Source organism: Chinchilla lanigera, unplaced genomic scaffold, assembly GCF_000276665.1.
Source record: "Chinchilla lanigera isolate Chin_1 unplaced genomic scaffold, ChiLan1.0 scaffold00017, whole genome shotgun sequence".
Lineage (NCBI taxonomy): Eukaryota > Metazoa > Chordata > Mammalia > Rodentia > Chinchillidae > Chinchilla > Chinchilla lanigera.
The window spans coordinates 28856077-28873559 of record NW_004955418.1 but is presented as its reverse complement, the minus strand read 5'-3'; the positions used below and the strand labels follow the sequence as shown (position 1 = coordinate 28873559).

Here is a 17483-nt window from a genome sequence, read left to right as displayed (position 1 = left end):
CAGTCCCTAATCACATGTGACTGGTGAAATGTGAAATAGGGCTAGTGTGGCTTAGAAACTTATTTTTAAATTTTATTTAACATTAATTAAGAGCACATGTGGCTAGTGGCTATTGTATTGGGGAACAGCAGAAAGGTATGTGCTATGGTTTACATCTGGATGTCACCCCAAAGCCTCATGAGCTCAGAGGTGGGGCTTTTGAAAGGCAATGGACTATGGAAGCTTAGGGCTGACTTGCCATTAGGAGGTGGGGTCTGGTGGGAAGAGTAGGGGTGCTGGAGTCATGACCCAAAGAGTTCATCTCTCTCCCTTGTGTGTGTATGTGTGTGTGAGGACAAGAGGGCTCCTCCCTTCTCCCTGCTTCCTGTGCACCACGTGGTGAGCATCTTTCCTCCGCCAGGCCCCTCTGCCCCGCTGCCCTGCCATGCAGCCAGGTGACCATGGACTGACACCTCTGGAAACTGTGACCCAAAATAAACCCGTCCTGTTCAAGTTGTGTACGTTGTGTATTGTGTCCCAGCAGTGAGAAAAGGACTCTGCCTCTGTTACATGCCTCCCCCCTTTAGCTGTGACTTTGCTTTCTGTGGCTTCAGTTACCCTCAGTAACTGCTGTCTGCAAATATTAAATGTGAATTTCCAGAAATAAACAGTCTATAAGTTTTGAATCATGTGACACCCTGAGTAGCATGAGGAGATCTTCCACTGTACTGCTCCATCCTGCCAGGACAGAGGCTGTCCCTTTGCCCATGGAAGCCTGTGGTACACCCTACTCTCCCATGAAGCCCTCTGAAGCTGAACTGGTCCTCAGATGCGGCACCATTCATGGCTATGTCACTCACCTCCTCCATCTCATCCCGTAAGTACACATCCTCTCTCAGTACCACAAGAAAAAAGAGAATAAGGCTTAATAAGGTAGAGGGAGAGACAGACCACACTGTATAACTTTTATTATGGAATACGGTCTCTGTTGTATTTTCCCATTCCTTATTGCGGTGAATACTGGACTGTGCCCAATTTATCACCGTTCATCGCCATAGGTATATGTGTGTGAGGACGGGAGGGCTCTGTGCTGCCGTGGGCTTCGTTATCCACTGGGGTCTTAGAACATGTCCTTCTTATAAGAGGGTCCACAGTGGACCGCATTTTCACATCTCACAGAGACTCCACTGAAGTTACTCACTTCAGCCTCAGAATAGTTCTAATCTTGTTCAGATGAAAAGTTCAGCCCTTATAAATTCAAAGACCAAGGCTAGGCAGACAGCCTGTAGATGTGTCTTAATTACAGGAAAAGTCTGAAAGGTTTTGCACTTTTAAGAAAAATTCTTAAAAATCCTCTTTTACAGCTGGAATGTAGTGAATAATCATTATAATTTATGCATCTACTTTTATTGTATATAAATATTAATTCATACAACTGCAGCACAGCCCAGAGTTCATACACACAAAAACCTCTTGACACAGACCAACAAAACTAATCGTGACCAGGCACAGGCTGTGTGGGTGGGAGACGTGGGAAGGAAAGGTGGAGATTGGGAAAGTTAGCGCCGAGGGTGGAGAGCATTTGCCCAGCAGGCACCAGGCCATGGGTCTGACCCGCAACATGGCAAGCAAAGAGGGAGAAAATGAGATTTGGCAAACTAACAGCTGGGTGTATCTCATCTGGTAAGCACTCTAAACTTTAGTGGAAAACTCCTTCAGCTTTTCAACGCTGGCCTTTCGAGGGGGCTAACTTGAAGTATTCTGGATGACAAATGGCAGTGTGGAATAATGGGGGCTGAAGTCGAGGGGATGATGTGCTGACTTTGGGTTAGGGGAGCAGGGCTCAGCTGACGTGCTCTTCCTCTGCAATATCACATTCTGCAGATGCTTTGTGTGTGTATCTATAGCACTAGATACTAAATGGGCCACCAACTGGAATAGACGTAAAATGACACTAGTAAAGTAGTTCCCATTACTAAAATTGATTGGGTTCTATTATGTTTTAATGCCTTCCTAATCTGAAGCCCTAAAACATGTAATACCTCTTGTCAGATGCTCTGCCACACAAGTACCTGCTGTGTGCGGAACCATGCCATACGTTAATCAATTTATAGCAAATCATCATTTTACACTTTGGAAAATTTCAGCCAGAGCACACACAGCCCCTGTGTAACCCAAACATGTTTATGATAACTTTACCTAAATTTGTACCACTTTACAGAACGTGCTGTTTTGCATCCAGGCAATTCTCCAGTTTCTGCGCCCTGGAAGAGGCAGAGTGCTGGATCCTCCAAAACAAGAGTTTTAAACTCTTTTAATGCTCTGCCAAGTCACTGGGATTGGATTGAGATGCAGCTTGGTTTTCAACCTCTTCCTTGCTGTATTTTTCTCGGGTTGAAAGTCAGTCACTCTGTGACTCCAACACCCAGCAAGGATACTTGGAAATAAAGTGGGAAATTAAATTACAGGAAATTGAAAGTTGACCATTTAAAATATAGTATCATCAGAAGCATTCTCTATGAATTGTATGCAAGAGGCTGCTGCTTCTTCGATGGATTTGGACCAGCCACCGAGATATCCAGCAAAGTAAGGAAGGATGCTGGCTGACATCTGGTTCAGGTAAGACACCTGTTTCAAAAACAAAGCAGCATTTGAGCTTGAGGATCTGAATTTGGTTGGTACCGGGGAGGCTGCGGCCACAAACTGCTGGGATCTTTCTGCAGAGGATCTTCAAAGGTTGACCTTAGGATCCCCTTTGTGTTCCTATGCAACATATTGGACTGCAAGTAATTCAGATTTCTAGGGGAATGGAGAACAGCTCCCATATCTGCCAGAGAAAACTAAACAGCAGATGTTTAATCAAACTCACGGTGCAGGAGCTGCCGTCGGCGGGCTGGATGAGGAAGCCGGCACACACCACCTCACTTCTGGTGTACCCTGGAGATGGTGGCACGGTGGGCAGGACCACTGACTTTGCTGCCACCAGGTAGGTGTCCCTGAAAGACAAGACCTCGTGTCCCAGCCTCTTGTGTGACGTGGGGAATGGGTGTCCAGAAGCACATGCCTATCGATTGTGCAGTGTAGGGTTTTGTTTCTTTGTAGTGCTGGGGATCCAACCCAGGTCCTGCTGCTCGCCACACAAGAGCTGGCCACCACGCCACACACCCACCCCACAAAGTGAGTCATTTATTTATCTGGGTCGAGAAGAGGCTCTAAAGACCAGCTCTTGCAGATGAGGGGTCTGTGTCTGTAAGTCTCTGTGGCCACGTTCAGAGCTAACATAGAAGCCGGCCACCAGAGTTCCCGCCTAAGAAGCACACGCACAACTCCACAAAGCTGAGTCAACCTGCAAACTGTAATTTCAGCCTCCTCTGTTTTTTAAATTACAAAAACCATTATTGTTTTAAAGAACCACCAAACAATAGAGAACTCCAAAGGCTCGAATATAAAAGTCTTCCTGCAGTTCCAATCCCCTTCCCCTCCCAGCATTCTGAATCTTCTCTGCAACTTGGTGGGCAGCTCTGTAGACTTTGGAACAAACGTATAATAATAACAGCCAGATAATCAAATGAGCGATGCAGTTTTGCATAAATACGATCATCTTACACATATGACGTACAATTAAGTTTTTTATCAGACAGGGAGTCTTTAGAGGTTTTTATAGCAGTGCTTGTATAATGACTTCTTCCTATTTAGTGACTGCACACTGCTCGGTAGTATGGATTTGCCAGAAGCTACAGGAGGCCCCTCAGGGTTAGGCTTCGGCTGTGTCTCGTGCCTTCGAACACAATAGATGACACTACCCTGACATCCTGTATGGGGTTATCTGGGGCACACTCCCTTAGACAGTTGCTTTGAGTGATGCAGTGCAAATGGAATCGCCACCAGGGGACCTCTGGCCTACAGGCCCAGGTGTCTAGCACAGTTGAAACCAACTTCTGGGGTTCATTTGTCTTCCATTGCTTTTTTTTCCTTTACTGTTAATGGGCAGTTTCAAAGGTTTACTAAATGTGAGTTTCCATCCATATAAAACAAAAGAAGAAGGAACTGCTTTAGAATCCTTGCATGGTGCTTGGCTCACACCAGCACCTGGTACGTGATTGTTGCATCAATGATAGCTAAAGATCCATCTAGAAAAATTCAAATGAGTATCATTCAAAGCCGGAACAGCCTGCGCTGACTTCCGTGCTTTCCTGTCCATTTTCCATTTCTGTGCTACACTCCACAGTGCGGCCACAGCCCTTGAACTGCACACTCACCCATCTTTTTTGCGGGGAGATACTGAACTCACCCATCTTGGGGAGGCCTTCTTCGCGACACGAGTACGACAAGGTCCTTGGGTTTGTCTCCGTTCACCTTAGGACAAGTGATGTGATAGATCTGGTCGTCCTCACTCACCTGGTCTATGACCATACAGGACCTGTGTGAAGGGCAGGGAGGTCAGGGCTTGCTCTTTTCCCTGAGAGAGAAGGTGTCGCCTCCTGGCTTACTGAGGTGACCTGCTGTGGTGTCTGCATTGGCCCCCAGAGCCATGTTGCAGATCAGTGGCTCCCCCTAGAGTGAGCTCTATCAGAGGAACAGGGCTGCCTGCAATGGAGGGTGCCACCATCTGCTCCAAGACCACAGCCTCAGGACTGCAGAGAAAGGCATTAATTAAGAGGCCATTTCCCACAAGATTATTTTTCTCTAGAATCCGGTAAGATACTCTGAAGCCTTCTGAAGTGCACAGACAACCTGCAAAGGACTATGGGTAAAGAATTGCTGCCCAAAAGAGCACTGGCTCTGTAGTCAGCTTCCTTTGATGTTCAGCCTCTACCCAGCTCAGGCAAGGCGTTGCATTACTGCATCCGAGCAACGTGGAGCACAGCCTGGGAGTGGGGTGTAGGCCATGCAAAAACACCTGGCCCAGTATTCAGTACACAGAGAAGTTAGCTGAGTTAGAATTGGTTCCTCTGTCCATTCAAGTTCAATCTGTATGGGATGTCAAGGGACATAAAGACAGAAGAAACATTTAAAAGCAATTAGCATCCAATTTTAAGCATTGTTCTTCCTAAGAGCTTTGTATTTACAGAGAACCTACAATATGGATGTGAACATTTGTAAAGAAAGCCTTCCTCTTCTCTCAGAATACTTTATCATGATGGTCTTGGCTACAGTGTTATTCAGGCATCTATGCAAAAGTAACACCTCACCTCAGAGGTGTCCACCTTAGGGGCATTATACTAAGTTAATGGTTTTAACCACAGTGAGTTTTGGACATTTTAAAGATGAGTCTCTACCTTGTCTGCATTTGGAAATAGTGACATGAAAGAAAGAACCCATCTCAGCAGCCCTTCCCTTGTATCAAGGGATCCAGAAGGCTGGTGGGGTTCTCAGGAGAAGAGGGCTGCCAGGAAGGCCATTGTCCCTGCCCAGGTAATGGACAGTCACCCCTCAGCGCTTGGATCAGAAACACGGCCCCCATGGATAGCAAAGTTAGGAGATGCCCAAGTCCCTCATATGAAATGCCTTTGTGTTTCTATGTAATCCCAGCTTATCTTCCTGCACCCTTTAAATCATGTTGCTTTACTTATGCAACGTGAATGCTGCCTAGATAGCTGTTCTACTTGATTTTTAGGGAACAAACTCAATAAACAGAAGTCTGTGTTTCTTCGGTATGGACACGACGTTCTCCAATATGTGTTGATCCAAGGTTGCTGGATCTGCAGGAGTGGAACCCTCTGTGGGTGTGGAGGGCAGAGAGTGTCTCAAGAACGGAAAGAGCCAGAGGAGTCTGGGTTAGGGGTGAGGAGACAGGAAGTGGCGGGGGAAGAGCAGAGGCTGCTGGGAGGAAGGAGCGCTGTTCCATCAGGACTTGACTCCCTCCACCGGCTGCCCTCAGGAATGAGGCTTTGAGGGTAAAGAAGGAGCTTCCCATTAAGGGTCAAGAGTGGGGAAGACATAGGATGTCACCTCCTCCAGAGTTGGGGACTGTGTGGAGGCCCAAGAGCATGGACCTCAGAACTGGCAGAGCTGGAGTCCAGCCTGGGTGCTGCCTTTTGGTGGCCAGTGTAACCTTGCAGATGTCAGAAATTGGAGGAATGCCAGCCTTGAGTTTATGGGTCGGACTGCAGCAGACACAGGTGAAGATGTCAAGTCCACACGGAGGACAAGGGGGCATAACACTCTTCATCTGGTGTCAGCATCTCCTGGTGCAGGGTGCTATGCAGAGCAAGCTTGGAAACCACTCAGATAATGAAACAGCGCCTCATACACTCGGCCGTGCTGGGGCCCGACTAAGGAAAGGGTGCATGATTTGTTCTTACACGTAGTGGGGGTCCCACAGTGGTCGCTTTGTGAAGTCAGACAAGAGATGGTAAGCCAGGTGTGCTGGGCATTTCACACGCTGTTCAACCCAAACTGATAGGACTTCTTGCTCTTCCAGAGTGTATATTTTTATCTAAAAATATTAACAAGAAAAAATAAATTACAAGAGAAAAAATAATAATTTTACTTCAAAAGCTACATACATATATATATGTAGTCATAGACTGATTTTTTGTTTGTTTGTTTTTTGAGACAACGTTTCACTATGTAGCCCAGGCTGGCTTTGAACTGATGGTGATCCTCCTGCCTCAGCTTTCCAAGTGCTAAGATTACTGGCATGGGCCATCGGGCCTGGCTAGACTGAGAATATGAGCTGAGGCATCTCATCACCCAAATAAAAACAAAGCAAAGGATGGCAATTTCACTCTGAATACGTGGATGTCCAGAAGTCTGGGCCAGAATGAGAGTCCCATGTCCTGTACATAGCATGTCACTTGAGGTAGGTTGTTTAATTGTGGTGCAAATAGATTCTCATGAAAAAATAAAGCACATTAGGCTTTCCCTCTTCATCTCGTCATGCTGTTTCCTTGCCTGCACCCAGGAACAAAAGAAAGCTATTACCAGGCTGCTAGGTGGACCAGCGTGTTATGTCCCCCAAGAGACACGGGGCCAGGGCTGCGAGTTAGAACGCGTTCCCGTGATATCAGGTGCACCTCAAGGGGCTGAGGGGACAGGAGCCGAGAGAGCCTCCTTTAGAGCCAACCCAAGCCGTCACTGTGGTCCACGCACCGCACAAAGCCTTCTTTGCTTGCTCCATCCCATGCTCACCCTTCTGGGAGACCAGCGTCTGGGGTTCTCAGGGGTCTGGTTCCCCAGGTAAGCGGAGCCCCATCCTGGGGTCCATTTGCCATACACGGAACCCTAAGGCATCCCTGGTACTCAGCTTGCCTTCTACTGTGTTCGGACAATAGTCATGGATGTGCGCTCAAGTAAGAGCACATTTCCTTCCTGTCCGCTTCCCTATCTCCTTCGGGGGGCTCTGAAAGTTGGAATCTGCCATCGTATAATCATCCCCATGGCAACAGGCTGAGAGAAGACAAACAATCATGAGTTTAGGACTTCAATTCAGGAATCAAGCAGATGGAAAAATCAGGCTGTGAAGGAGAAACCCTTATTTAAACACGTGTGTGTGTGTGTGTGTGTGTGTGTGTGTGTGTAAAATCAGTGAGAGAATGAAGAACGGAAAAATTAACTAAGAGTAGTTTAGGAAGCAATCAAGCGATCATTTGCTCACAGAAAATCTATCTCCTCAAGGCCAAGCACATCTTTGAATCCGCTTTGCAAAGGAGGGCCTGGCCCAGGCTGCGAGCCCACAGCAAACACAATGAAAAACACAGCCTGCTGCTGATGGTGAGACTCATGCTCCGCAGCTGGGGCTCGCCCCCACATCTCAGCCCAGGGGGACCCCAGAGAGAAGCCACCTTCCAGGTGTGGGGGTGGCAGCTCCAGGCTGTGGTGGCTCTGCCATGTCAGAGTTGATGAGCGTTTGTGGCCTGGCAGCCTATAGCCCTGGTCGCTCTCTGGCCCAGGGCTACACATTATTGGTACAAGGAAGGCAGAGTGGGTAGAGCAGAGGGCAGAGCACTTGTGAAGAGTTGAACTGCATCCTCCCTCCAAATCTGTACACAGAGGCTCTAACTTATTATACCTCAGAATGTGACCTTCTATGGGAGCACTGTCACTGAGGATGGAATTATTCAAGATGAGATAGCACTGCAGCTAGGAAGGTCCCTAATCCAATGTGACCGACATCCCTCTAATGGGAAACAGGACACAGTGTGCACAAAGGGATGGTGCTAGGCAAAGGCAAAGGCAAAGGCAGCGACCAATGTTGTGTCTCCCAGCACCAAGATTGGTAGCATGCCTCCAGGCCACGGGAGAGGCTTGGACCTGCTTCTTCTCTCCCTCAGAAGCAAGTGACCTGCCAGCACCTTGAGCTCAGACTGTCAGCTTTCAGAATAGGGGACAGGAATTCTCTTGCTTCAGTGTGGGCCTCTGCATGGCAGCCCTGGGAGAAGAACAGAGTGTGTCTGGGGAGCTGTCACCCAGGCCGTACGGCTGCTTCCTGTCCCGTAACCAAGCAAGCATCGAGCGAGCCGGCCACGTCATGTTCAGCCTCAGCAGAGCCCATTCGAGGTGTCTGATGCCAGGAACAGCACTGGATGGGTGAATGAGAGCTTAGTCCTTCCCCCAGAGGGTGAAGATGCCCAGGTCCTTCTCCTCGCCCCACTGCCTGATCCAGTGATGCAGAGACAAAGTAGACAGAGAGGACAGTAGTTGATCTGACTTCTCTTTCACAACTTTTGCTTAGTGAAAAATTTTCTGACAAGAACACTGCAGGAAAATGAGCTCCCTTTTATGCTCAGGAGAATGGAGGTTAAATTCCATTTGTAGCCAACTGAAATGTTTTCTTTATCATTTGGTGATTAGAAAATGTATTCAATGAAAAGAAGCTTAAAGTGAGTAGGCTCAAATTTTGCTGAAACTAGCTTGCTAGTGTATTTCAGTGGTATTGTTTTTCTTTCTAATGAGATTCTGTTTGGATTTGGGTTGAGGATTTTTAGTTAAACTCAAAGTTTTAGAATTTTTTGTACAATTTATGGACATGTGTGTTACAGTGGAGAGTGGGATAAAACTAGTGTTTATGGAATCCCAGGGAAATCGAGGTATTTGAGAATTATGACAGGGTGGAGGAGTGGGGCTGGGCAGGTGGAGCTCTGGACCCAGCCCCTTCCGGCTTCAGGGGAAAGACATCCTCTCTGGCCTCTTCCTATACCGGTGTCTTGTTCTAGCCAGAGGTTTTCTGGTGGCCTGTGTTGTCCACTGTGATATTCTAATTCTCCCAGCACATCAAGCCAGCCCCTATCAGTTCCCTATCAGGCCAGTCCCTTACAATTTCTACCCGGAAGACAAAAGTGAGCTACCCTGCTGCCTGGAAATGCTTCCCCCTCAGGCTTAGCAGCCTTCTGCAAAGATCACCTTCAAAGAGATAGGAACTTGGGCTCCTAGAGTTCTTTCCAAGTAACTATCTTCCTGAACTTCGAACTGCCCACCAGCTGACCTTATGGTTTAAACATTACAGTACCCTGCTTGCTTATAAACTGTGCTATCAACGTGACCTCCCACAGGTTCCTGAGCATGTGTGAGGTTCCACAGCACAGCTTCTGAGTCTTGTATGATTAGCATTAATTCCATAATTCTAGATAGGAAATAAATATGAGTGAAAATTATAAGGACTGTCCAACTTCATTACAAATACCAGGCTTTGACTGAAAGTAAATACAGTGGCACCTCAGTTCACAAACTTAATTCGTTCCACGATTCTAGAGGAGAAAACCAGAGTTGAGTTTGTCTCCTAACTCGGAGTTTCACAAACGGAAGCAACATTTTGCTGAATGCTTCTGTTCGTGAACCAGACTGTTCTCAAACAGAAGCATTCATGAAACGAGGTATCACTGTACCTACGTGAAAACCTGAAACCCAGGTAGCGCTGAAAAAAAGCTACGTACAAGGGAGAGAAGAAGTATCATAATTTCAAAATGATATTTTTAAGAACAAAAGTAGCTTCAGAACACAAAAGTTGTTTGAGTCCTTTTCCCTTCCAGGAAACTCAGTCAAAAAATTTCCTGATGGTCCTGAAGACCCAAGAAGCCCGGATCCTCGACACCGTTCTCCCTGTGTCTGAGAGAAAGCTCAGTGCAAAGTGGGTAGAGGACCTCGGCTTCCAAAGCAAGCACGCGTCTGCATGGTGACACAGCCCCAGAGGGTGGCTGACAGACAGCAGGGAGTGACACTGCACCTCCACCCTGAGGACCATCCATGCCCCACAAACGCACCTGGTTCTGGACCCCTAGGTCTCTCTCTGATGCCCACCTTCTAGTCTCTCTGAGGGTATACTTTTCAGTTCTCTTTCTGCCTCTTTCTGACACATGTCGAAACACTTTTTCCTGTGACAGAAGTCGGTGAACCTACTACTTGCTCTGTGGGTTCTGAGTTGAGCTTCCTTCTTTCGCTTTGGGCAACCTACTCACACTCAGCTGGTAAGAAAGTAAGCAATAACTGTGTCCTAAGACACAGTTATTTGTGTTTCAACTAAATTATTCATGTAAAAGGTGACAGAAGAAAATACAAGATCCGTATTTTACAATTAAACACATAGCTGGGTGTAGTGGCACACCCCTGTAATTCCAGCAGTTGGGAGGCTGAGGCAGGAAGATCACTGTGAATTCCAGTCCAACCTATGCTACACAACGAGTTCAAGGAAGGCCAGCCTGAACTACCTACAAGACTGTCTCAAAAATAAAATAAAAAAAAAAATTTGTAAGACTTGGGAGAGAAGATGATTACCCCAAAAGAGAAAAAGTTTATCAGACTTTTAAAATCAGGTTTTTGTCATAAAAACAATTTTTAAAGGGAGAGATTCAAATTCCATAGAGAACACGAGAATGTTTCCTTAATAATACAATATCCTCTACCAAATGTTTATATAAAAACGGAGACGTCCTCATCGACAGCTCTTCTAGGACACTAGAAAACCTGTCCCTTCGGGTTTGTTTCGGGCCGCAGCTCCCGCAGCGCTGGGGCTGTACGCCGGCCGGCACGCCCCGCATGCGCACTCCTGCTCCCTCCGGTGGGCGGTCGGTGCCCCCACCGCGGCTGCCAGGAGCTCGGAGCCCGCGACGACGCAAGGCGCGGACGCGATCAGGGAAAGGAAGTGTGGGGCATCTTTTACCGGAGGTCAAGGGAAAGCAGCACGCGGTTTTGCGAACTGTGTCTGCGAACCGGCAGCAGGCGAGCCGGAGGCCCGGCGCGAACCGACCCACGCCGGCGCAGTGTGCCGGGCGTCAGCGTGAGGTGACATCGTGATGCGTCATCCTAGTGGGGACACTGAGGCGCAGAGGTAATCTCCCCGGCACAGCAGGCGTAGAACAAGAGTGTGGCTGGAGACCCAGGGTGCCTGGCCGCCTCCTGTACGCGATGGAGGCCAGCACGTGCTGCGATGACCGAGCACACGGCGGAGCCTGCGTGCGGCCAGCACCCAGCTCCACGCACCGCGGCGCCGGGACCTGGGTGGGGACCACGTGGCCCTCGAAGCCTCGCAGTTTGGATCCTGTGAACGCCGGCCTCCCAGGGTCTCCTGATAATGCAAAGCTCAGTGGCAGAGCCTGCTTGTGTCTGGAGATGTGCGAATCACTAGAGGCTGCAGGGAGAGGTACAGGAAACCAAAGAGTCTTAGCTAAGGAGTTCATGATCCGGTTAGGAAAGCTGGACGGCTGCGTGGGGCTCACGCATCAGTTCACAGGAACTGTGGAGGGAACTTCACAGGATGGTGCAAGATGCCTTGACAGATTACTTTCCAAGAGGAGGTGACAGAAGGAGCCGCTAGAGGGAGGAGGTCATAAGTCGGGAGTGGCTTTATGCAGAAGGACCCATCCCGCTGTTGGAGACCAGGCAGGCTTTGAGCAGGAGGAGATGAAGAGCAGAGGAGGGAACACGAGGACCAGCGCCCGGGGCAGGGAAGTGTGAGCAGGTGCCACGCCTCCACACGGACCAGCCTGGAGCAGGCAGGGAAGATGCCGCCTCTTGAACACGGTTTCCATGGAGATGTGGTACTCAGCTCCAGGCAGCCAGAGAGCAGCAGATCCACCCACCTTGATGCCCCTACCTTTTCCGAGGCACTGGTCACCTCCCAGCCAGGTCTGGCCGCCAGCTCTCTGAGCGCCTTCACGTTGCCATCGCTCAGGGAAGCCTGGAATGCAAGGGGTGGGAAAGCAGGGTGTCCAGAGCACGGACGTGGGCTGATTCTGCTCTGCCTGGAGACAGGCGCTGTTCGAGCTGGAACATGTTGACAAAGGGAGCCTTTTGGGCTTAGAACTGAGCTGCAGCAAACATACTGTCTATCTCAAATTCCGAATCTAGAAGCCTGACAGGGTAATGGTAAGCCTAGCATGTAAGTGTCAGTTTAGCTGATGTCCTGAGCAAAGATAGATTCTCCTTAAGTCAGTGCTTAAGACTTATTTTTTAAAATATAAGTTTTTTTTTATGAGATAGGGACTTGCTGTGTACTTCAGGCTGAGCTTAAGCTCGCTATATAGCCCAGGCTGGCTTTGAACTTGGCAATCTCCTGCCTCAGCCTCCCAGTCCTGGAATTACAGGTATGCACCACCAAGCTCAGCAATTATGATTTATAACCTATGTGTAATAAGTAAATGTGGATTTTCCTTTGCATTTTGTTTAAAGCAGTTTGAATGACCACTGACTTATGGTTCTATAAAAGGGCCAGCTGTGGGCATAATGTTCAGCACAAATCAGGTCTATGGGCACATAGTTGGTGGCAGGGGACCGAGTGTGTGTGTGGGAACCAGACACAGGTATCAGAGAAGACAAGGGACATGTGGCAGGTGACGGGTCACGGAGCTCAGGCCTCTGCTGGGCTTCAGCTCAGCCTGAAGTACACAGCAAGTCCCTATCTCAAAAAAAAAAAAAAAAAAAAAACCTTATATTTTAAAAAATAAGTCTTAAGCACTGACTTAACGAGAATCTGTCTTTGCTCAGGACATCGATGGAGCGGGAGGGCGGGCCGCTTCCCACCTCACTGCGCAGGCGCCGCCCACCCGGACCGGGAGGCCGGGAGAGCGCTGCTTTCCTCCGCGGAGCTTCGGACCAGATGACCCTCACCTGCTTGCTCGTGTCCCAGTGCGTAGAGACGGGGACCTCTTCTCTGTGGGAAATAACGTATCTCCTGGAAAAGACGGACCCCGTCAGCATCAGCTTGCGTCCCTTCATCGTCCCACGCGGTCACTGCCACCCTCTGAGAGCAGTGTCAGACCTGGCTCTCCGTTTGCCATAAACCTGGCGCGAGGGAGGCCCCAGGGTGTGTCCCTTACCTGCCCAGGCGGATTCTCTTGCGAGCGATTGCTCCGCGGTAGCGTCTCAAATCATCCTTTAAGAACAGAAGGAAAATGGACCAAACTCAAGCTGAGCAGTGTTACGGCTGACAGCCCGGGGACGAGGGCGCCGGAACCTCTGCTTTGTGTCGCGAAGCCGGGCTTGGGAAGGTCTCCCACCCGCGGGAGGTCACAACTCACTCAGCCCTGGAGACAGGAGTGCTGGCACAGGAGAGGCCCTGACCACAGACAGGGGGCCCAGGAAGGGGCCCAGAGGTCACAGTCACCCGCTGCAGTGAGCGGCCCACAGGTGAGGGTGCCAGGGCTCGTCATGTCACAGGCCAGCAGCGTGATGTGGGAGAAGGGAAACAAACAAAAGGAAATAAAAGCAAAGGGCAGGGGCGAGGAGGGGAGAAGAGGAGAGGGCAGGACCGGATGGGACCTGACAGAACAGGACAGGACGGGACAGGACAGGACAGGACAGGACAGGATGGGACAGGACAGGACAGGATGGGACAGGACGGGACAGGACGGGACAGGACAGGATGGGACAGGACAGGAAGGGACAGGACAGGATGGGACAGGATGGGACAGGACGGGATAGTATGGGACAGGATGGGACAGGACAGGAAGGGACAGGATAGGACAGGATGAGACAGACAGGACAGGACATATGGGACAGGACGGGACAGGAAGGGACAGGATGGGACAGGCCAGGACGGAACAGGATGGGACCCAACGGGACAGGACGGGATAGGATGGGATGGGACAGGACAGGACAGGATAGGACAGGATGGGACAGGACAGGACAGGATGAGACAGACAGGACAGGCAAGGGTCGTGTTACTTTGTTAGGCAGAGAAGGAGCAGCAGCAGAGGACAGGTGAGGCAGGGCCCTAGGAGCAATGGGGCGGCAGAGCTCTGCAGGGCCTGATTCCCACCACACCTGTGATGAAACCAACCTCGGAAATGGGTTTGACCCTGGGGAAGGTGATGGGCTTCTCCCGGTCATCCACAGCGTTATAGATGAGGAAGGCACTGTTGATGTGCCGGCCCCGGCCCGCGGCCCACTCCTGACAGTCGAAGGCCTCCACACGCACCCCGACCTCCACACTGCAAGGGACACAGGGCGGTGGGCACAGAGCAGCGGGCAGGTGCCCTCCCTGCCCGGTGCCCCCTAGGCAGCAGCACACGGCAGCCTGGCTGCTCTCGGCAGTGGCAAATCTGCCCAGCAAGCAAACCCTGTGTTCAGGTGGTGGTGTGGCTGCTGCAAGCCCTGTCAGCTTTCCGAGGCCACGCGGAGCTTCGTGTGTACTCGTGTGTGCACTAGGCCACGGCATGGTATGGATGTTGAAAGGACAAGTTATTAGAGGAAAAGACTTTAGTCTTTAGTTGTGGCTGCCTCCATGTCCTGGATCAGTTTAAAACACTGACGTTTCCTGGTCATTTGGACTTTGAGGATGAGCCAGAAGTCACACCGTGCCAGGTTCAGAGAACAGTGTGAATGGGGATAGCATCACGTTTTCATGAGCTGCCTTTCTGCTGGATGGTGCTCATTCATCGTGGTTTTGATCACATCGGGTAAAGACACTCAGGGAGGAGGACTCCAGAGCTGCTGCAGAAAGTGGCCAGCGTGCTGGGATGAGTGTGCTCAAAGTGAGGGGAGGTTTGTGCGGGGGCTCAAGGTGAGGTGTGTTTATCTGAACATTCAGATCACAACCTATATGTTGGTAATGGGGCAGGGGAAGTTAAATTGCGGCAGTCAAATTGTCTTCTCTGAAAATAACAGTTCTATAAGTTAAAAGAATCAAGTGCTAAAGCTTAAATGGGAAGCACAGACATTCATGGTGTTTTTACAATGGAAAAGAAAAATACTGACTAAACTCTTTCATCGTGTATCAAGAATAATAAAGTAACCAGGAAGCAGTTTGGACTTATGCTGTAAATAAACAGGTCCACTGTGAGTCGGTCAATCACGTCACAACTGGGACGGTTTGGAAAATGCAAGGAGGAATTCAGGATGAGGCCGAGATGACAGGCACAGACTAGAACCGGCTGCCGCCCTTATGGGACAAAAGCCCAACTGAGCCCAATTCATTCAGTGTGGAGAGGCCGCAGCAGAGCAAGGGTTCGATGTGTGGCCACAGATTCTCAGGTGTGAGCGAAGCTCAATAAAGCCGGAAGGAACGCGTTTACTGCTACAGCAGAGGATTCACTTGAGTCCGTGCAGGACAAGGCACCTCGAGATAGTAACGTTAAGTGAGATAAACCAGACACATCGGCTTAAAAATCACAGGGCGTCTCTCACATGAGAAACTCAGAGTGTGAACAGAGAGCAAAAGGAAAGACAAATAATAGGACGCAGGGCCACAGACCCTTTGCAGAAGGAAGGTGGAGGGAGGGGCGGGCGCAGGGGAGGATGGGAAAAAAGGGAGATGCATTGCGTCCACGCTCCGCCTCCCCGTGATGAAGGTGTTACCACGCACCGCAAACATGGAGCAGTGCAGATCAAAATTAAACATAAAGTAGTGCCTACATTCAGCTCCACACCGGAATAAAGATCCAAAGCTACTTCTGTGCAAGCCTGAGTTCACGTGCGGCAGTCCACCCCAGAGCGCCCTTACCAGGTCTGAAAGGTGTTGTTGACGATCGCTCTGAAAACAAGCCGGTCCCCAACAGTGGAGGCTCCCCGGAACTTGAACATGTCCACGGACTGGAGGAAGGGGTGTCCTCTACACAGGCGGCTGGACACACAGGAGGGAGAGGAAGTGCTCATTCTCTACCGAGTTCTCACTAACCGTGCACTCGCTGGAGGGGGCAGCAGCCGCCCTGTGACCTGGGTCCTGTTTCTTTTTTGCTTTTGAGACAAGGTTTTGCTCCATTGTTCAGGGGGCTTCACGCTCACTGTAGCCCAGGCTGGCGGTGATCTTCCTGCCTCAGCCTCCTTAATATTGGGATTGCAGGTGTGCACCACCATGCCCTGCTCAGACTCCTTTAACTCAGGTGAAATAAGCCACCGGGCTGCACTTGTGTGGGAAACACCACTTCTCTGTGGCAGGGGCTTTGCCAAGAGGCTCCACTGTGAGGATTTCCCTCATCTGACAGCAGGTGCCGAGGAATCACCCCCAGGGCAAAAGGGCAAACTGTGTGCATGGGGTTTGGAAATTACAACAAAGAATATTTAGGTTCTGAAATGCCGTACTTTTTTGCATGTTAAAGTCCCACTGCTGTCATGCACGTACCCTGGAGAACTGTGCTAGGAAGGGAACCGACCCCAGCACCCTTAGTTATACTTAAGTCTCTGCAACAGAGCGTGTTCAAGGTCAAAGGCACTATTGTCATTAAGGGTAACAATCTTGTTTTCAAACAGGCTCTCTTCTTTGTTCATGGTTTATGAAAAGGATAACTATGGACTTCTAATTATACCCATAACTAGGAGCATGTCAATAATATAATTTTTTTTAATTTGGGGGAGATAAAAATTTAATTTTCAGTAATTACAAAAATTGTTAGAAGGGCAGGTCCTGTTCATACACATTTCCCTAGCACTGCTGTTCCTTAAACTGCTCCATGTCTCTGTTATGAATAAAATGACCTTCTTGAAATTCAAGGATTTTAAAGCGTTTTTCTAAGTACTCCCTCTCTTTCTTCTTGGTTTTCAGCCAGTTCTTGGCCATAATGATTTATTCAGCACCACAGATGCCTAATTGGGCATCGTCTTTGAAAAGAAGGTCTGTCACTAGACTACTTTCTGAGTGCAAAGCTTTCTCCCATTTCTGCTCCTCACCTGCCTTGTCTTATACATTGTCACTGTGGGTCTCAGTTCGCGAGTCAACATTCATAATTAGAATAGAATCTTAAAGCTGTCATTTGAGTTTTACTGTTGAGCCAGGGCCTTAAACAGCCACCTTTATATGAAAAGAAAGAAGAACCCTAAGGTAAGTGGGTAATGATTAATAAGTTTCTATTTTGATAAATGACAACACTTTCCTCTGTTTTCTTCTTGGTCCTTGGGAAGACCAATACCTGGATCTCATCCCTTCCAATTCCTCCATCCCACCATTCCTGAGTCCCTGGCCAAAGCCAACAACCTTGCGGCGATGTTGGCCGCTGTCTCCATCCACGCCATGATCTGGCCCCCGAACGTGTTTCCGTGGTGGTTCGCGTGGGGCGGCAGCACCAGTTCGATGCTCTGCACGGCAGTGGCACCAGTCATGGTCCCTTCCTCCTCACTGCACATGGGATCTGCAA

General features: G+C 49.4%; 1 protein-coding gene across 1 annotated transcript in view; it reads right to left on the bottom strand.

Moving 5' to 3' along the window:
* Positions 1-930: 930 nt before the first annotated feature.
* Positions 931-17483, bottom strand: part of Acot12 (acyl-CoA thioesterase 12) — a 43314-nt gene continuing 26761 nt past the window's right edge. The window contains exons 6-15 of the mRNA XM_005382310.2: positions 17324-17477; positions 15857-15976; positions 14195-14345; positions 13233-13288; positions 13024-13087; positions 12011-12094; positions 6285-6418; positions 4271-4399; positions 2849-2975; positions 931-2607 (exon numbers count right to left, since the gene is read on the bottom strand). Of these exons, the coding sequence (XP_005382367.1) occupies positions 2467-2607; positions 2849-2975; positions 4271-4399; positions 6285-6418; positions 12011-12094; positions 13024-13087; positions 13233-13288; positions 14195-14345; positions 15857-15976; positions 17324-17477 (1160 nt within the window). The 3' untranslated portion in view covers positions 931-2466. The remainder of the gene's footprint in view (positions 2608-2848; positions 2976-4270; positions 4400-6284; positions 6419-12010; positions 12095-13023; positions 13088-13232; positions 13289-14194; positions 14346-15856; positions 15977-17323; positions 17478-17483) is intronic.